The following is a 20062-nucleotide window of genomic DNA, read 5'->3' on the forward strand; positions in this document are numbered from 1 at the left end:
AATTGAATAACGTGGTGTTTTATGCACTGAAATACTGTCTAAAAGAGGTTCAACTGCTTAGTAAATTCATCCCTATATATTCCAAATCCTTGTCTCCTTAGTTGAGCATGGGTGGCTATTCGTGGCATCCATGCACTGCACCACAGAGATTTTAAAGTTGAAAATAGTGTGTGATGGCTTTATTCAGGGTTCATTCAGGTTGAAACCTCAACTAAATCAGCACACAAAGACACGTGTTAATACACTTGGTTGGGTTTGACAGGCTATACTGCCCAACCCGCGTTCACATTCATTAATAAAGGCACAATCAAAGAGTTTCGTCCAGATTCAGAAGACGCTTCAGTTAAATTCGGCATTCTTCGCCTTCCTTTGTTCGCGTATGTGCATGTGTGTACTCACTTACACAAACAAAATACCCAGGTTGAAATCCCAAACTCATCTCCGTCTTAAAGCACCTCTTTCCAAACCCCCAATCTTCACACACCAGCGGTTTCCCTGGCAACCGGATTAAAGAGCTCTGCATCTTTGTGTTCAGCATATTCTTCTTTTAGTCTCTGCTCTCTCTGTCTCTCTTTCCTCTCCCTCTTTCTTTTTCTCCATTTCTTCCTCTTTTAGGGGCATTACACCATAGTAGTTAGATGGACTGATAGAGGTACTTCAAGAGAAAATGTAGATGCAAAACAACAACGTTAGAGAGCCCCAAATATACAAATAAGCTCCAGAAAACCAGTCCTGAGCCAAACTGAAAAGGGAGATTTTGGCAAAATCTTTTCAGTTTGTCCTGGTTTTAGCCTCTTTAGTTGGACACAAAGTTGGATCCAGACATGTCAAGACGTGGTGCTCAAGCAGACGTTACAAGTTTGAGTCCGACTTGCATCATCTCCCGATCCCATTGACCCTGTTTCCTTGATAGCGTCCTGTTTATTATTTAAAGAACTTTAAACTGTTTAATTGGTCATTGTATCCGGCAACTGATTTCCACTTTAGCTGTGATAGTTTGCGTCTTGTATCACCTTTCTTCTCGCCTAATAACATAATTTAAACTTAAATGGACATGAAATATTAATTTGTTTTTGTTTTGCATATAATCATGCACTAAGCTGGATAATGTACAAGTTTGTCGAAATCAAAAATGGTAAGTGTGCTGTTATCTGTCTCTGTATTGCAAGCCGCAGTACTATGAGCAGCCACTAGTGTGTGCTGCACTTCAGTATTTGAACATGGTTTGCTCAAAAGTTTTGAGTGCAAATTTACATTTATATAGGAGGCTTGTACTTGAAACCTAGCTATTGTGGTAATCCACCTGTTTTGTGGCCTAAAACAGCGCTGTCAAAATGTGATCCTTCGTGAGACGTTACCCCTGTGAATGCAGAAGTGAATAAAACAGCAAGAGCCCTGTGAAAGAAAGAAATTTCTTCTTTAACTGTCATTCCGGTTGTGGGTGGAGTGTGTGGGGATGTATTTTGACAGCTTTCTGGTACCTCTGGCATTGTGTTGCTCTTTCTTTTTCCTGCACTCTGTCACATTGTGTTTTTTCCCCTCACTCGCTCCCCGTTTCTCCCCTGCTGTTGGGACTGAACACACACTAACGGTTGTTGTCGTTTGTGTGTTTCACCCACAGGCTCGGAGGCATAATCTCTGCATACAAAATAGTCCCTGATGAGATTGACGAGATCAAGGTAATGCTTCCTCTCACCCCTTCATTGAGGCCATGAGGCAAACATGCACATCCATACACACCTTTGCACACTATTGCCCCCTAGAGGCCAGTATTAGTGCTGCACTCTTATCCATAACATCTGAGCTCAGATATGGAAAAATGTATTTGGACACTCAAGCCACATTTTAAAGTATAAATATTGCATTACTAAACAAGTATTAAATCCACTTTAAGCAAAACATTTCATCAAGGAATTTTTGTGAAGTTTTAAATGATAAAACAATGTGGTGGACTTCACATGTGGCTACTGTGATAGACATCACCATGGAGGACTAGTTGGTTAAAAGTCTATTGCTCCGATGATGCAATGGGTTAAATGTTCAAATACAGAGTCACTGTATGTGATATTTTTTTGCTGGCAACAGCAGAATAAAAATGGATGTTTTATTTATCAGGCCAGACTATATGCCCAAAATAATAGTTTGGGGGATACAAATATATCTTTCTGCACTATATAGAATTATTGCTGAATGTTTTGTGTTGATATTCTGTGTGTGCGTGTGTGCGTGCTTTAAAGGAGACACTGGTGGACTGGTGCGATGAGAAGGAGCTCAACTTGATTCTGACCACCGGTGGAACGGGTTTTGCACCCCGTGATGTCACGCCTGAGGTACATGGGAGCCCACCTGTTTGTGTTTGTGTCCATGTGAGTGTGTGTTTTTGTCCCCACCCCCATGCGTCCTTGTTTTCTGAGTCTGAATGAGAATGAGAGAAATTGTGACTTCTGTATATTTGAGCATTGTGTATTTTTGTGCACAATTTATTTTCACATTCACATGCATGCTGTTTGGTTGATGCATTCTTATGAAAAACAGTTCTTGTGATAGGCTTATTTTTAATGACTTTTTAACAGCTTTACTAGTCTTTTTAGAAGTGGCATAAATGCGATCTTATCATTTCATATATAATTGACAATTATAATCACTGCCATTCAACATTTTGGGGTCTGTAAGTTTAAAAAAAGAAAGAAGAGATTAATACTTTTATTCAGCAAGGGCACATTAATTTAATCAAAAGTTGCAGTAAAGAGATGATACAAAAGATATATTTGTGATAAATGCTGTTTTTAATGTTCTATTCATCCAATAATCCATAAAGTTTCAATATTTCCACAAAATATTAAGCAGCACAACTTTTTTTCAACATTGATGATAAGAAATGTTTTTTGAGCACCAAATCAGCATTTGAGAATGCTTTCTGAAGGATCATGTAAAGACTGTAGTAATAGCTGTAAATACAGATTTTTTTCAGAATAATACAGTTTTGATAAAACAAATCAGTCTTTGTGAGCTTAAGTGACTTTATTCAAAAAAATCTTACCAACACCAATTATATATACATAAGAGTAATTTGTTTGGCAGATGAAACACTGTGGTTGCAGTATTTTTGATTTACTAAAGTGAAGTGACTCATAAAAGTTAGTTGATCCATAAGAAGAAAATATGCGTGTGTAGTGTACAGTACCTGCAGATCTCCACACAAAAGTGCTGTAATTGATGTGTACGAGTGAAACAGTGCATATCCATATGGGAGTCTGTCTGGTGGGGATTGTGCCTGGTGGAACGATGCTGTGTATATTTTTTTTTTTTATGTACCCTGCACTCCTTATCCTTTTTACTAATGTGAGTGTTTGAAGTGTCATTCAATTCCAAGGGCACAGTGCGTCACGTCGGAGAGAAATTATCTCCTTCCTTTAGCCTGAGATCCCTTTCGTTTTCTTGCTGTGCACTTTTCTTCTGACTTTGCTTGTGTTCTTGAATGTGTTTGTTTGAGTAGACTGGGGTGTGTGTGTGTTCCACCGGGATGGGACAGTGGAGATGGAGGGATATGTGTTCCTTGGGTGGCTGAGAAGGGTTCAGTGATTTCAGATGGAAGAGTAGAGACATCAAAGGCCCACTGGAATTGTGTTCGTAGTGAAGATTCTCAACAACGGGGCTGCGCTGTGAAGAACAATTGGCTCTAAATGATGAATTTGCTTAGCCTTTTAGCATGTATGAGCTCAAACTAGAAAAATGTACATGTACTGATCAAAATTGGTGGCACTTATAGTACACAGACAAAACATTACAGTCACGACATGATGATGTTTGACCCGAAGGCCACTATCCAACACAATATTTGTGTATATAACATAAGGGTGTCCGAAATCGACCAAAATTAATTCACAATCTCGAACTTCGAATTAAAAAAAATGAAATCGTCGAAGCCATAATGCCCCCATGTCAGGTCCGTTCGGCGGGCCAAGTGGAAAAAACACGCGTTGTTAACCTCGTCTAACTTAGCTACAGCCATTCAAAAGATATGTTTATTTTACTTTATTTTCTTTTAAACCACTAGATGGCACAAAAATTCAGCGTAACACTTTTCTTAAAGGAATAGTTCAGCTAAAAATGAAAATTATTTTGGTTACTTAGTTACTTACCCTCATGTCGTTCCAAACCCGTACCACTTTCGTTTATCTTCAGAACACAAAAGAAGATCTTGATGAAATCTGAGAGCTTTCTGTCAGAAAACAGGTTGAATTTAGGATTTTATTCAAGAAACCAAGTAATTATTCTGGAACGAATAAAAACAGCAATTTGGTTCTGTAGAAAGACTCGACTCCAAAATACTGGTGCCTTTGACATCGGATTATGAACTTGTTGTTGCTTATATGTGTGTGTTCTGTCGTCCGCAGGCCACCAGAGAGGTGATCGAGCGTGAAGCTCCAGGGATGGCTCTAGCAATGCTCATGGGCTCCCTAAATGTCACGCCACTCGGCATGCTGTCCAGGTGAATGCACATGCACAGACATGTCCTCTCATCTCTCACTCCTCCTCTCTGCCTTTCCCTCTCAAACACACAAGTGTAAAGGATGTGTTTTGAATACTAATTGGATTAAATACTAATCATCTCCTTCCTGTAGACCCGTATGTGGAATAAGAGGCAAAACCCTCATCATTAATTTACCTGGGAGCAAGAAGGGCTCACAGGTAAGCTATTTGTGTGTGTGTGTGTATCTGTCTCTTGGTACATAAGTATTCTGATCACTTCCTTGTCTTCAGTTATTCTGAAATATCTATATAATATATAAGCGCTTGCTTATATTGTTTATAAAAAGGAGTATATCTATATCATATATATATATATGATACATTACATATAAATTAAATAAAAAATCATATATAGAATGAGTATACGCCCCTCCCCTTCCTTACACCTCTCACATATAGGTTCACCCTCGCTTACCATGTTAACATTGTGGCCAATCCTATTAGAGCTACTTCCCGTGCAGCTCTGCTGATAGGGCCGTGGTATTAATCTCCATTACCCATCAGCCCCGGCCACGGAGAACTCTGCTGTCATTGCTGCTTTGAAGTCTAGAAGCCGAGCCGATAAGGGGATTAAACTTTGAAGAACCCCTTTATGCTCAGTCCAGCTCAGCGACTACACACCCCCTCTCCCTTCCTAAATAAAAGCACCCTCCATCCCACGTCCAAGACCCATAAAAGCAGCCTCCTCACATCCCCAGCTCCTCCTCTGTGACAGCGACTCTGCTTCTGGACTGAGTTTGCCCTTCTTGCATTTTAAAATGGAGACAGACCCAGGCCACAACGCTAAAGGTTTAGAGAGAGAGACACCGGTTCACAGAGAAACTCTGCAACGCCTTTAGATCGCTAATGTTCTCAGCAAGAGCTTTGATGCCGGAAAATTGTTACCGTTTAAGTAAACTGAGTGAATTTGAAACGGGGAAGGGCCACGGACCTCAGCACATCTGAGAAAATGGGAATGCGTGTTCCCAGTGTGCACTAGAATGGGAAACACAAACAACCTTCAAAGGGCCATGAAGTGCTAAAATAAACATAATTGGTGTTTCTTCAACCTTGGGCACTTTTTCAAAGTCCTGAATGTTTACACTACATCTCATATAATTTGTTTTGTTTTATTATGTGCTGAATACAGTACATAAATTAATAATATAGCCGACTCCTTGCTATTTAAGATAGCTAGTGTTTTACCTATCCTAAATACACACAATTAAGGTATACATTCATAGATTTTTAACCAGCTTTGCATTGTTACAGTCAGTAGTAATATATGTAAATGAACAGACCTGGACAGAGAAACTTTTGAGAGCTCCAGGGTTTTCATAAAAACTGATTATACTTCAGCATTTTTGTATCCCCGCCCACAGATGGAGTGGTAGGTTTACCACTGAAAACTGTATCTTACTATGTCTTTATGAATTATGGTCAAAATGGAACGCTATGGGAACGGCTTTCTTACCTGCTTCGGGAACTGACAGAACGGCAATTTTCTTTTCTTTATTTTCTCTAGTCGGATAACACCAATTTTAAAACAAATCTGCCTTTTTTACTGTGTAGGCACAGTAAAAAGTTTTATTGTGAAGTACCCCTTTACTGTTGCCTCTTTATTTGTAGTTTTTCAAAATTATATTGCTTGATTGGAAATTATACAATATACTTAGATTTTTTGTTTTCTCTCACACTTAAAAAAACTGTATAGAGTCAACAGTCAGCTGTCAAACAATAGTCGTATCCTTTTAATTCTCTCCGCATTTCATCAATTGATTTTTAAAGATAGCTTATAATTCTTTTAAAGACAGACCTATAGTGCTTTCCCTTATGAAAACCATTAAAGGAGTAGTTCACTTTAAAAAAAAGTGACTTTCTTAAAAAAAGAAAGTCATTCTTTCTTCAGTCGAAAATAAATTAAGGTTTTTGATGAAAACATTCCAGGATTTTTCTCCATATAATGCACTTCAATGGGACCCAAACGGTTCAAGGTCCAAAAGACACTTTCAGTGCAAACTACAAACTGTTCAAAGGGCTTTAAATGATTCCAGACGATGAATAAGGGTCTTATCAAGCGAAACGATCGCTCATTTAAAAAAAAAAAATAACAAAGTTTGTTTTATAAGCTCAAATGGTCGCCTTGCTCTGTTCTGATGCACGTTCGTGACTGTCCTATTCGAACTCGTTCATCAAAATGAACGAATCTTTTCCAAAGTCAACTCGTTCATTTCGTTCGTTGAAAGTTTCGAAAAAAGTTTTGTTCATTTTGATAAACGAGTTTGAACAGGAGAGTCACGAACGCGCATCAGAGAACAGAGCAAGGCGACCATTTGAGCTTATAAAACTTCAACTTTGTTGTTGAAGTTTGTTCTTTATCGTTTTTCTTGGTAAGACCCTTATTCATCGTCTGAAATCGCTTAAAGCACTTTGAACAGTTTGCAGTTTGCACTGAAACTGTCTTTTGGACCTTGAACCGTCTGGTTCCCTTTGAAGTGCATTACATGTATATGGAGAAAAATCCTGGAATGTTTTCATCAAAAAGCTTAATTTCTTTTCGACTGAAGAGAAAATTACATGGATATCTTGGATGACATGGGGGTGAGTAAATTATCAGCAAAAGTTTTTAAGTGAACTACTCCTTTAAGTACACAGTGTACCTTTTGTATTTTGTTAGGGTTTTAAATCCTGTTTTGCTTGATTTTGGTTGATGACTGGTAAGTGACTGGCAAAATGTCTTATAATGCCTTGTTAGGGTCTTGAGGAAACTGGACGTGAAATGTGTCCATCTGCTTTTACAGTGTGAGTGGCTTCACATCACACATCCATATTGGCATGTTCCTGTCTGGTCAGCGTGTCTGAGTTGCCCATCACTCTTTCTTTGAGCTCAGGTGCCATTATTCCTACAGAGCAGCGCACTCTGATCTAGAGTGCCAGCACACACACACACATGTGCCTCACCTTGCACCAGGAAGACAAAAATAGACCATTCCTACATGCTCCAAGAGGACATGAAGTAGCCTATGGACTTCTAATGTCTCCACACATTAATCTTCGTTTTAACTCTGAGTCACCAAAACGGAGAGATGCAACCACATCAGACCTGCGGGGGGAAACACTCCGCATCAACCCTCCCTGGACCGGTCTCCATCCCCGCTGCCGTCCTTTCCTTCATTATTATTAATGTCTCTTGTCAGAAGCACTTAAGAAATGTGGTTTAAGAGCAATCGAGTTTGCCCACCTGTGTTAGGTTCACATGCTGTGTCCTTATCGGACTTCATCCCCTCAAAATGGAGGATGTCCAACTGTATTAGAAATTCCATTAAGTTAGTGTCAATAGGTTGGGCCTGTATGTCATCCTATTAGGGGATTCGGATAGATAGTGGCCCATTACGTTGGAGGAGAACAAGAGGGATTTATGCCGTAAAGACCTCGCATTACTGCTAAACAGTACACTTGACGCTTAGGAGCTGGAGAAAGTTGAACTGAACAGATACAACAGATTCATTTGTTTTTATAATTCCACTGTTCAAATCTTAAAGGAGTAGCTCAGGATCAATATTATTTGAGCTCTTTTAACGTTAAATATTGTATAAGAATAATAAAATGGATATATAAGTAAAATAATACTAATTATCAATCATTAATCTACTGCAGTCAGGCATTTATTTTAGCTTGTGTGTTCGTTAATAACATGTATAATGCTATACCATAGCTGGATCTCTTGTAATATTTTTTTTTATATAAATAATGTTATTTTTCAGCAAACCATAATAATAATAATAATGCCAGCATGTTTTATTTTTAAATTTTATTGTTAAAATCATAATTTCTTATTATTCACCCGAATGTCAGACAATAAGATTTTCCATCACACAATATAATAAGAGAATAAAATAATTTATTTTAACCTTTTTAACCTTGATTCTACTTAAGTTTAATATTCTCTATTTATGTTAATTAATTATTATGTATTGTTTACATCATCATGTATTTTGTTTAATTAAATTAAATTAAATTACACACTCAAATACTGGGCAAGTTATATTACTTATTAAATTTCATTTAGTGTTTAAAGATATTTGTATATTTTTTAGAAGTTCTTTTCAGTATTAAATGAATTAATTATAAGTACATTTATAATTCATATTTCTGTTGCTTGTCCACTATCTTGTCACATTATTGCCTCCTTTTTCTAGACTGTCCCACGGCATCACTGTAGATTTGAGCTGCTCATGAGCTCATTGATATGAAAGGAACATGTTTTGGGGTTATAAGATCTTCTTGCCGTTTCCTTCTTTCACATGTTTCTCCCTTTTCACAGGAGTGCTTCCAATTCATCCTGCCTGCTCTGCCCCACGCCATAGACCTGCTACGGGACGCCATAGTGAAGGTGAAGGAGGTACACGACGCTCTAGAGGACCTGCCGTCCCCTCCGCCGCCCCTCTCCCCTCCACCCACCACCAGCCCACACAAGCAGACAGAAGACAAGGGTGTGCAGTGTGAGGAAGAGGACGAGGAGAAGAAGGACAGTGGCATTGCGTCCACAGAGGACAGCGGCTCCTCTCACATCACAGCAGCTGCTATTGCTGCGAAGGTGAGCACCATTAATGGTTATTTAGTCTCAAGTCTTTTAATATCTAAGACTGGCTTATTTCACTGATGGGTTTTTTTTTTTTTCTCTTCTTTAAATTATTAAAAATGACCAAAAGAAATCATTCAAGATAAACTTGCATTAAATAGGCTAATAAAGTGATTTCATATTGTATTCAAAGGTAAATTGTGTAATGGCTGAGCCATTAGTGGATTGGCAGCAACTGCTTTCAAACAGGTTTTCCTAACAATGGAATAGGAGAAGGAAAACTGAAATTTTGACATTGAAAAAAAAATGATGCTCTGCCCCTTCTTTCATCATATCTTGCCCTTGATGTTCCATTAATTCTTGTTTTGTGTTTTGTTTGTACATGTGTCAAGTCTTTTGTCATGTTTAAATGTCTCATATTCATCATCAGAACATGAAGTCTCATCCCAGCCATGCCGTTTTCATGGCGAAAGGTGGGCAGCCCTTGAGTGGCTTCAACCCGCCCACCTCCATTCCCTCCCATTTCACCTGCTCCTGCAGCGACACGGTAAGACACCCACGTTTCCATCCATATTCACCTCTCCTGATGTTACATTGGCCCTTTTGAACATCCAGTTTCACAACCAATCATAGAAATGAAATGTCATGATTTGTCACTACTATTGGTCAATGAAAAAACAGGAAAAACATTCCATAGTCTTTCCATATTTGTCACTGAGGTCTTTTTTTACTTCTACTTAAATACCACAGTCTTGAATTAATATAAAGTACCCATATTATGCTATTTTAAAGGCTCATGAATTTTATTTGGAGGTCTCCATTGCAGCATCACCTATTTTCTCACCATGTCTAAAGCAGTTCAATTAACAGTTCGTCTCTCTAAACCCCTCCTTTCCAAGAGCCCACTCTGCTCTGATTGGCCTAAGTATTGCAGAAACCAAACGTCCATTACCATATCTGAATTTCACCTCTGAAGGCTTCCTCAGCACTTGAATACACAGTGGTATGAATAGTAACAATGGTGTCAGTTTCTACATCATGAACCAAACTCTTCCAGGCCTCAGCTACAACTATAGTGTTGAAGGATGAGGTCAAAGTATGGGTCTTTTTTTTTTTTTTTTTTTTACAAATCTAGATAGGTTTGAGCGGGAAGTAAGTCTGGAATCTCTGGCAACATGGTTTCAGGCAGTTCTGAATTGATTCTTTCTTTTGGTAGAGAGTAACTTTAATTATCGTACACTTTAAACTTTGAAACTTTGCAGACATTTTACATAATCAAACATCTATATTGGATCTATAACACTACATGGAAGGAAATGGCATAATAGGGGCACTTTAACTTTTATGTAGATTGTGTAATATAAACATGTAATATAAACTCTTTTAATATGATTTAATAATAAAAAAAATCAGCAAACCAGGCATTTAACATTAATTTCGTTCATAATTTAAATGTTATTTTTTATAATGTATTTTTTTTAATTAATTTTCATTCATCTGAATTATTTTGCATCACAATAAAACATGAGAGAATTTAGTTTAGAAACTTAACCTTTTTAATGTTAATTCAGTTCAAGTTTTATATGATTTATGTAAATTATTAATACTGTTATTTATTTGTTTATTTATTTAGACATAAAGCTATATGTATAGAGACCAGAATATCATAGACTTGGCACTTCGAGGTCTCGCTTTTTGAATTTGCCAGTAAGTAACACCCTGGCAGCCACCCACAACACCTTAGTTTTGCTCTGGCAAGCACGTCTCACTGTCTTTCTGTAGTGCCTTGTATCATGTTTATTATCTAGTAAGCAATATTTGTCTTGTTGTTCAGCTTTGCCTGGTCTCTCGTAAAGCTTTTTCCCTGATAGCAGAGGATTGAGTGTATATCCTGTATTAGCTGTCTTTATATAGTAATTATAAATGGGGTCATGCAGGTTGGCATTATTGTGTTCTCCACAGGGAGCGCTCGTAGCACGAGTCTCCCGGGAAGGCAGAGGTTGAGTCGAATGCTATTATTAGCGCAGGGTTAGCTTCTGCGCTGGGTAATTAAAGCGCTCGTGGAGCTGCTCTTTCCTGCGAGGCCTTGATTTAGCCCCAGTGTTAATTAGTGCTCCGTTAAGCCCCAGCGTTCCTGTGGAAGATCCCTGCGCTCTTCGCCCTTCTGCCCATCAGACTCCTGCTTAATCCCACCACGGTTCTCCCAGACAGCATAGCTGCAGTTTGTTACTGCACGTAGTCTCGCCTGCTGGATCAAAGGCAGAGAGTCTCAGTCTGACTACAGTAACAAATATCACTCTGATAGATCATAGCGTTTCAAATATTTGTCTTCGTCGTGGATGTTCATTGATGCTTTCTGCAGACATTTAGTGGGCCATATTATGTGCTTCTGTAGCATTTGAAAATCCATGTTAATCAAGGTTTAATGTTGTGTTACATTATTTACCACCCCTCTCTGATGCTATTGTGCCTTTGAGAGTTCTATATGCAAATAAGCAGTGTTATGATTGACTAATGCTTTGCAACGTGCCAGCCAACACATATGGAGGTCATGTTAACGACTAAAAATTAGATTGTTGTAAAAGATCAGGGGTTTAATTTCTTTAAATAAATAAAAAAAGATGTATATGTGTGTCATTGAAAATTATATACAATATAGAATTTGTTTAATATATATTTTTATATAAATAATAAATATATATATATACTCACAATTATTTAGGTTTTTTATTTACCCTTTTTACTTAAATTTGATTTAGATTTAATGACTTAATTTCAGCTAAAATCCCTTAGATACCTTAAAAATTCTCAACCTTTTTACATCATTATACACTACCATTAAAAAGCTTTGAATAATTATATATATTTCTTTTACGTTTTTGAAAGTCTCTTATGCTCAACAAGGCTGCATTTATTTGATAAAAAAATTCAGTAAAAACAGAAATATTGTGGAAAAATTATAACAATTTTAATGAACCAATTTCTATTTTAATATGTTTTAAAATGCAATTTGTACCTATAATGGCAAAGCTGATTTTTTTCAGCAGCCATTACAGTGGTCTTCAGTCTCACATGATTGTGATATAATGATTTGGTGCTCAAGAAGCATTTCTCATTATTATCAATATTAAAAACAGTTGTGTCACTTAACATTTTTTGTGAAAACCTTGTTTTTGAATGATTCTTTGATAAATTGAAAGTTCAAAAGAAAAGCATTCGAAATAAAAATCTTTTGTAACATTATAAATTGCTTTACTGTCACTTTTGAGGAATTTAATGTGATGACTTCAATGGTAGTGTAAACAATACTAAGTGAAAATGCTTAATTCTGACAATTGTTTACTGAATTTGACTGTCACGGTCTTCAATTTCCAGATCCCAGAGTCCATCATTTCACGAGGCGTGCAGGTGTTGCCGCGGGACACCGCTTCTCTCAGCACCACGCCCTCAGAGTCTCCCTGTGCTCAGCAGTCCCGCCTCTCCACTGCCTCCTGCCCCACCCCTAAAGTAAGACTCCGCCCCTTCTCCTTTATTCACACCATTCCTTCTCCCCTCAGCTTTCTGTTTCGTCATGCACTCAGTATCCTCCATGGCTGGATCCTCATCTGCTGCCACCTCATTGGCTGCTTGACACACTGCTTTGCATTTCTGACAGCAGTGACTTTGCTCATTGGGCCGTGTGAGAGGAGAAGCAGGGCTTCTTCACTGGCTGAATTTTAAGTTTGGCCAATGGGCTATATGCACGCATAAGTTCCGCATTTGACGCAAGGATGCTCGTCAGTTTCCGGTTGGGGAGATTAAAGTACAGGAAAACTGAGGAAAACGGGATTATGGCAGAGTTTTCAAAATTTACTGTCCTCCCGTCTTTGAAATGAAACTCTCCTACGTTTAGATGTATTTTTATATGTCTTATGTTTATTTGATATCATTTAAAAAAGAAGCATAAACACAACGAGGGGTGTCTGTTTAGTCTATTTTTGTGTCTAACGTTTCTTTAGTATAACCATAGAGTATAAAATTCAATATAAATTCTCGGTATTGCATTGGACTCTACGATCGGCGGAAGTTATTAAGCATCCTTAGAACATTAACCGGATATACCGCCGTGCATAGAGCCCATTAAATTTTCCTCCTGTAGCAGTTGACAGTTTGTTGTTTTTGATCCATGGTATGATTAGATGAATTTCTTCAAGGGGCTATTAATTCATAACATTTGTTATTATTTTCTTTAAGATATTCAGGAGCTGTTTTTTTTTTTTTTGCAGCATTAACAGTTATTTGAACGCCCTGTTTACACCTGGTATTAAGATGCGTTTAAGATTGTCGATCGGATCACAAGTGGACGATGCTTGTCTATGGTGTAACAGAGTCTAAAACATTTTAAACCTGTCTACTTTCGACCACTTCCAGAGATAGTGGAAACACATTCAACCGGATTGCTTTAGTTTTCTAAACGCTCATGTTGTCAAATGCATTCAAACAGCCACAAAGGACCACCTGCTCTCCACCTACTGACCTAATGCGAAAACATGACGGGAATCACACTATCCAAACTGGATTTAAGCTTTGTTGGATGAAGACCCAAATTTGGTTGAAGAAAAATGTACCAATCACAATGTTCTCTCCCTGAATTCGGTGTGGTCTTGCTGCTATCAGAGCAGAAACGAAAGCTCCCTGTATGTTTTTCCGTTGTCTCCATACGCGTTCATTTCTAAATTGCGCGAGCTTATTTTGGCCATTAGATCAAAAGATCTGAAAAAGTACACAAATTTACCCACCCAAACACCCTCCCGTTGAAGAAATCAGGACAGAAGTGATTGAAAGTGGACAAAAGAATCAGAATTTGGTCACTTTATACAATATTATAATACTCTCACTCTCAGATCTCAACTTTTGAATGGAAAGTGCTATTGGTGTAGACAATCGAGTTTTTTTCTGAATGTAGTCATTTCTTTGTGTTTATAACAAGTTACATTTTGTTGTGGAGTGTGTGACAATAAGTTACTTTGATTTCAGCTCTTTCTCAATTGTTTTTTCTCAATTGTGTCATAGTATTAGTGTGTGTTTCCTATTTTGTCCCTGACGATGTGGACATCATGGGTCAGGACCACTGTGTGTGTGTCCATTTAGCTCATTAGACTGTGGGTCACAGTCATATGTGTGGGGAAATCTGTCAACATAATAAGAATAAGTAATTAGTGGTGCTGCTGCACTAGTTTCTCTGTCTCCCTCTAGTGAACACAGTGTGTATTACAACTGTGTTTTCTTTTAATAGATAAAAGTATTTGTCTAACAGACTGGAAATATGGTCCTAACTGCAGAATATGAAATCCAGGGGGAGGAGTTGGATCCAGATCCAACTCCTCCCACCTTACACATACCTAAACCTAAACATCTCCGGCCCCTGATCCCTAACACCACCCTTAATCCTACCCATCTCCGCCCTCTGATCCCTAATCCTACCCTTCTCCACCCCTTAGATCTGGATCCAACTCCGCCCCCTGGATCTCATTTACTGCAATGAGGTGCTACTGAGTTGGTCTGCAAAGTGCTTGAAGTATATAATGGAAATGTTTTGGCCTCTTTACATCATATTTTCTTTTAGGATGTATGTGAAAGCCTGTGGTAAGCAGAATTCCAATGAAGTGCTCTAAGCTTCAGTGTTGACCTCAGGCTGGGTATTAATTCTGCTGACTGTTGTTTTTTATGACAAGTGTCTGGCAGTTTGGCTTTAGTTGCTGAACAAGGGTGTCAGGTGGCACTTAACAGTTAGAGGCTACACACAGTAAAGAATGTGCAGAGAAGTGTGTGTGTGTGTGTGTATACACTCTGTTACATGCGCTTTTAGCAGTGTACCTACCAGCTTGAGCATTTGGGGAATTCCCAGACCTGAAAAAATTTATATATTTATATTGCGTGTGTGTATGAGAGAGAGAGAGAGAGAGAGAGAGAGAGAGAGAGAGAGAGAGAGAGAGAGAGAGAGAGAGAGAGAGAGAGAGAGAGAAATAGAGACTGTGGTGGGGCTCACATTCATAGAGGGGCCAAATTAAATTTGTAATCTTATACAAATCTGTTTTCTAAATGCATGGCATTGATCTTATTTTGAGTATTTCATTTAAGTTTGACCTCATAATTCTTAATCAAAATGTCATAACTCAGCCGTTTAGAAAAATCGGAACATGTACAGTGTGGACCCTAGCATTTGTGTAAAAAGTGAATATACTTTGGACCATTACCTAGATTTAAGATACAACATACTTATTATTTTATCAAGTAAATGAATACAAGTTGACAGACTTATGTTTTATGAAAATAGGAAAACAAAAATACATTTAACATGTAATAACCCCATGAACAGACCTTTACAATGATTAAAAGCCTCATTATCATAAATATCATCCTAACACTTTTAGGATAATGAGGCTAATCATTGTAAATCACTTTGGAATATTTACATTTTTAGGCAAAAATGAAAAGATCACAATCTCGATTCAAACACCCACATGATCTTATTCTTAATTGACAACTATTTTCCTGTGTCTATTAAATCTGCATTACGCTGCCGCTGACCCAGAGTTGTTGTGTAGGTATAAAACAGCTTCACAAACAGTCCTTTCAACCACACAGGGTCATTCACCTTTCATAACTTGACGCTTTATATAAAGATTGTATATCACCTCTAAGTGGTGAAATGTGACTGTTAAAAACTCTATTTGTCATTGAATCATTCATTCGAGAAATTTATTCAAAGGTGTAGATTCATCCAGTAATAAAATAAGTGACATTTTTGAGTGAGTCATTGAATCATTCATTCAAACAGATTTGTTTTTGAATAATTAATTTAAATTACTTAAATATTTTTTAAATGGACCACAACATTTTGTCAGAACCTCTAGTAAATTACATGTTGTTTTGTTAAGTTGTCTATTCAGAATCGTGGGAGAATCTTGATCTCTATTTAAAAAAGAGATTTTTTTATAACACAATTTATCCAGAATCATGCAACTCTACTGTTTTATACTGTACTTTTTATATACTGGATTGTTTGACTTCCCCAAACCAAGCTCTTTTTTGTTTGACTCCTTCCTTATATAGTGAACTGTGTGACATTCACTGTGTAGTGAACAAATCAGCAGTTTTTCACACAATATATTCATGAATGCATGAAATTATAGCTTATGTTCTGGTCAGCAGAATGGTGTGGTAGACATCAGCAGAGGCTAAATTCCAGTTTTCCAGTCGTCTCTTTCCAAGCTGACAGCTTGTTGTATGAGAGAGACCTTTAGAACCATGCTGAAGCTAAAATCATTACAACGAGGATTCACTGAAACTTAACATTCTGAACAAACAATTGACCTATGGCTAAGCCACGCCCTCAAACACAATGAGCCAATCACATTGCGCAGCTAACCCAATACACTCAGACATTCTCTGCTTCCACATCCATTGAAATGCATTGCAGTTAGTCAGTTTTCACTCAAATCGTTTTTCTTGTCATTTTAAGTTTAAAATGGTCAAACAGTGTGCATGGGATACATGCAACTCCGACACTAGGTTCCCGAGAGGCTGGGCGAGGGTGTGTATTTTTTTTTTACCCTATTCCAAGCCACATCTCAACCAAGATAAGTGTCTGCTCTGGATAAAGTTATGTGATTTAAGTGATGCGGTAGACCACAACGCCAACTAAACGTGGATAAATTAAACAAGGATGTCTACATCTGTTCTAAGTTAAGTCAACAAGTTATCTTTAAAATATCTAACGTAAGAAAACGTTAACGTTAGCTTCTAGCTGCGTTGTACATCACGTCACTTAGCTTCATTAACGTATCTGTAAATAACCGAGATAACAAATGTTAACAATGTTATGCTGAATGATTCATGTAAATACTGTAGCACCAAACGGTGATGGCAACAATATGCGGTTTATCACGTTTACAATTTGACCTGTACGTTTTTGCCGGGAGCTTTTCATTGACCTTCTCAACAATAAAATTATGAATATAACCCTCCAATGCATAGTTAAGGCCCTTTATGTGACTTTGAGATGATATATAATCCTTCTGTCTCCAAAAATCACCAATTACCTCCTGTGAAATGTCTCCTATTGTGACAGCTGCCATAGCGCAGTCCCCGGATGTTGACTGTTTGTGCGAGTGAGTGGAGGGGGCGTGGCTTAGCCATAGGTCAATTCCCATTTCATCAAAATAACAATCAGGCCTAGGAGATCGGATGTGAAGCCAAATTGTGTTTGTGTACAGTGTGAAAGCAACGTGTGATTAAAAACCTTTTCCGAGCATACATCATCCAGTACGGCCCGAGGCAACACACACACATGCTCACTGCATTGCCTCAGCACATCGTCCAGCTGTTACATAAGACCCTGTTTGGCTGTGAGCTCTCCATTCGCACTAAGCACAGAGGTAATAATGCATAATATGTTTTTACACTCTCTCTCCCTCTCTTAACCCACTCACATGCTTCGTCTGAGCCGATCTGATTTCAGAAAACACTCTCCGTAACCGCGCACACAGCCAACAACCACGTTATGCCGTACATCCCTCAAATCTGTGGTTGCACTTCCTCCAAATTTAGATCCCAGTGTTTTTTTTTTACTCATCCTCCGCTTTTGCATGCTGTCTCACTCCACCTCTTTCTCTCCTCCTACACTCTCTCTTGCTTCATGCGTGTAGTGTGTGTGTGTGTGTGTCAGTGTGTGCACGGGAGACTTGCGGCATTCTTCTGTTTACCAGGATAAAGCATGGTAAGCGCCGTCTTTCTCCTCTCTGATGCGTCACTCTGTTTTGTTATACACGTGTCTGTTTTGGTGTGCGTGTGGGGTGTAAGCGAGTAGGGCTTCAGATAGACGCCGAGGGGGATCGTGGGACAGGGGGATTTCAGGGTGCAGCATGATCTACAGCGTAAGGAGCATCCACTTGGTTTTGTAACAGCTGCAGTGGTCTGTTGTGGACGTACAGGATACATTACTGTGGCTTTCTGAATGCCACATTTTGGAAGTGTAGTTGATGTAGTGTCAGTGCTTCCCAAATTTACAAAAGTACAACAGTTCCAGGTGCTGGTGCTGATATTGTGTTGTTTCCTTTATGACTTGTGCATATTTGTTTCTTTCTGTCACTAACTATGCGTGTTTGCCTGTTGTGCAAGTGTATGTATGCTTGTTTTTTTGTGTGTGCATGTCCACTCATATTCATAGTGTGTGTTTGTTTGTGGAAGGGGGAATATGTTTTTTTTTTTTTTACACACTTTGGATTTTTCGTGTTTATCAAGTTTATGATAGACATTGATAGACATCAAGTTTATATCAGACATTTCATAAATATGTTCCAACACAATGTTATTGTAAATAATATGTAATAATATAATATAATATCAGTATAATATAATGTAATGTATTGTGATGTAATGTAATATTAAGCAAAAACAGGCTGTCTCTCTGACAGAATATTTAGGCTACCTTTTACATGACAATGGTGTACTAAAGAAAAACTAAGAACGTTTTTCCTTTGCGTTTTTCGCATACAGACAAAATGATTCACAGAAATCTGCGAAAACAACTAAAAACGGTGTATGCCAGCCTTGCCAGGCCAGTAGTTGGTGATTGTATTTGTATGCATATTTATATAGTTGTATGTATTTGTATTTGTATTTTTATAGTACTTGGCAATCTTTGTAAAGAAACGCTTAGTGAACACGTAATACACTTGCGCTTGATGTCACGGTTTTCAAAAATCTAGTTTCGGTATTTTACGAGGAGTAATTTTCTACAGTTTTAACATTTTATAAATTAGGTACTATAAAAAATAGCTTATAATATAAAATAATGCAAAACATATTAGCTTTATAATAGTTGGTCTGACAAGTGAACAGAAAAATATTATATTACTACAAAAACTATCATATAACATAATAGAATAAAAATATTAAATATTTAAGATATGACATGTAAACAAATGCTAAAAGATGGCATCTCATATCATGAATTTTAGCACAGCTGGAACTGACCAATCAGAATCCAGGACTGGAGCTTTAAGATTTATAACGGATGCTGCGGATGCAATGTTTCCGTTCCAATAGAGTCATTAAAAAAATTCCAACAACATCGTGCATCAAATTCTGAAAAATATTCAAGTATTTAACATCAAAATTTGGCATTAGAAATGTCAGATTTAAAAAAAGAATGTATGACTAAATTAAATTACAATACTTTAATTGTGCAATATTTGTTTTTGTTTCTTTCATATTCTTTCATTATTCAGTATTTCACAAATATTATTGAATAAATTACCATATTATATGTTATAAAACAAATATACATTATTATAGTATATTATATGCTCAGATGTAGTTTGCAACAATTATTGTAGATTGACCCACTCAATGTGTCATATATATATTTATATATGAACAACAACACTTTATGACATTATACACATGATGGTATCACCTCTGAATCACTGGTGATTCCCATCATGTGTGTGATGTATAATAAGTCAAGATAACAGCAATATGAGATATAGAAGATAAATTCAGACTGAAGCTCACCCTGTGCTTCACTGGATGGTCAGAAGGACAGCGTCTGTGTTCACTGAGGCGAGTGTGTGGTGTGTTCACTGGTGTGTACTTGCAGGATAGGGTTGACTAAGGATACTACCTGGAGGGGCTTTCAGCAAGAGACATAAAAAAGAGACTGTAATTAAGGGTGGGCAATTTTCCCAGAGACTAGCAATAGTGAGCTAGCTTTGAAAGCTTAAGATCCCACCCTCCCTTCAGAGCGTCTCCAAAGCCACGCCTCCTTCAAAACATGAAGCAGCAGGGAGCAAACAAAAGCATCATGAGAGACGGTGTTAAACTAGCGCATATCTCAAAGCACATGAAATTACAATAATAATGATTGTAAAAAAAAAAACTGAAAGAGCATTGACCTGACTGCTGCAGATTCATTTCACCGTT

The 20062-nt window shown here is 37.7% G+C and overlaps 1 protein-coding gene across 16 annotated transcripts in view; it reads left to right on the forward strand.

Annotated features, from left to right (window-relative positions):
* gphna (gephyrin a) overlaps positions 1–20062 on the forward strand; it is a 78707-nt gene that overhangs the window by 30211 nt on the left and 28434 nt on the right. For 11 of the 16 annotated variants that reach the window (XM_089120465.1, XM_089120469.1, XM_089120473.1 and 8 more), the window contains exons 3-9: positions 1622–1679; positions 2238–2330; positions 4398–4492; positions 4626–4692; positions 8837–9109; positions 9525–9641; positions 12470–12601. In XM_089120465.1, the coding sequence (XP_088976591.1) occupies positions 1622–1679; positions 2238–2330; positions 4398–4492; positions 4626–4692; positions 8837–9109; positions 9525–9641; positions 12470–12601 (835 nt within the window). The remainder of the gene's footprint in view (positions 1–1621; positions 1680–2237; positions 2331–4397; positions 4493–4625; positions 4693–8836; positions 9110–9524; positions 9642–12469; positions 12602–20062) is intronic. The other 5 variants (XM_089120471.1, XM_089120476.1, XM_089120477.1 and 2 more) reach the window with 1 other exon arrangement.

The sequence above is a fragment of the Pimephales promelas genome, chromosome 15, assembly GCF_988280905.1.
Source record: "Pimephales promelas chromosome 15, fPimPro1.hap1.1, whole genome shotgun sequence".
In the NCBI taxonomy this organism is placed as follows: domain Eukaryota; kingdom Metazoa; phylum Chordata; class Actinopteri; order Cypriniformes; family Leuciscidae; genus Pimephales; species Pimephales promelas.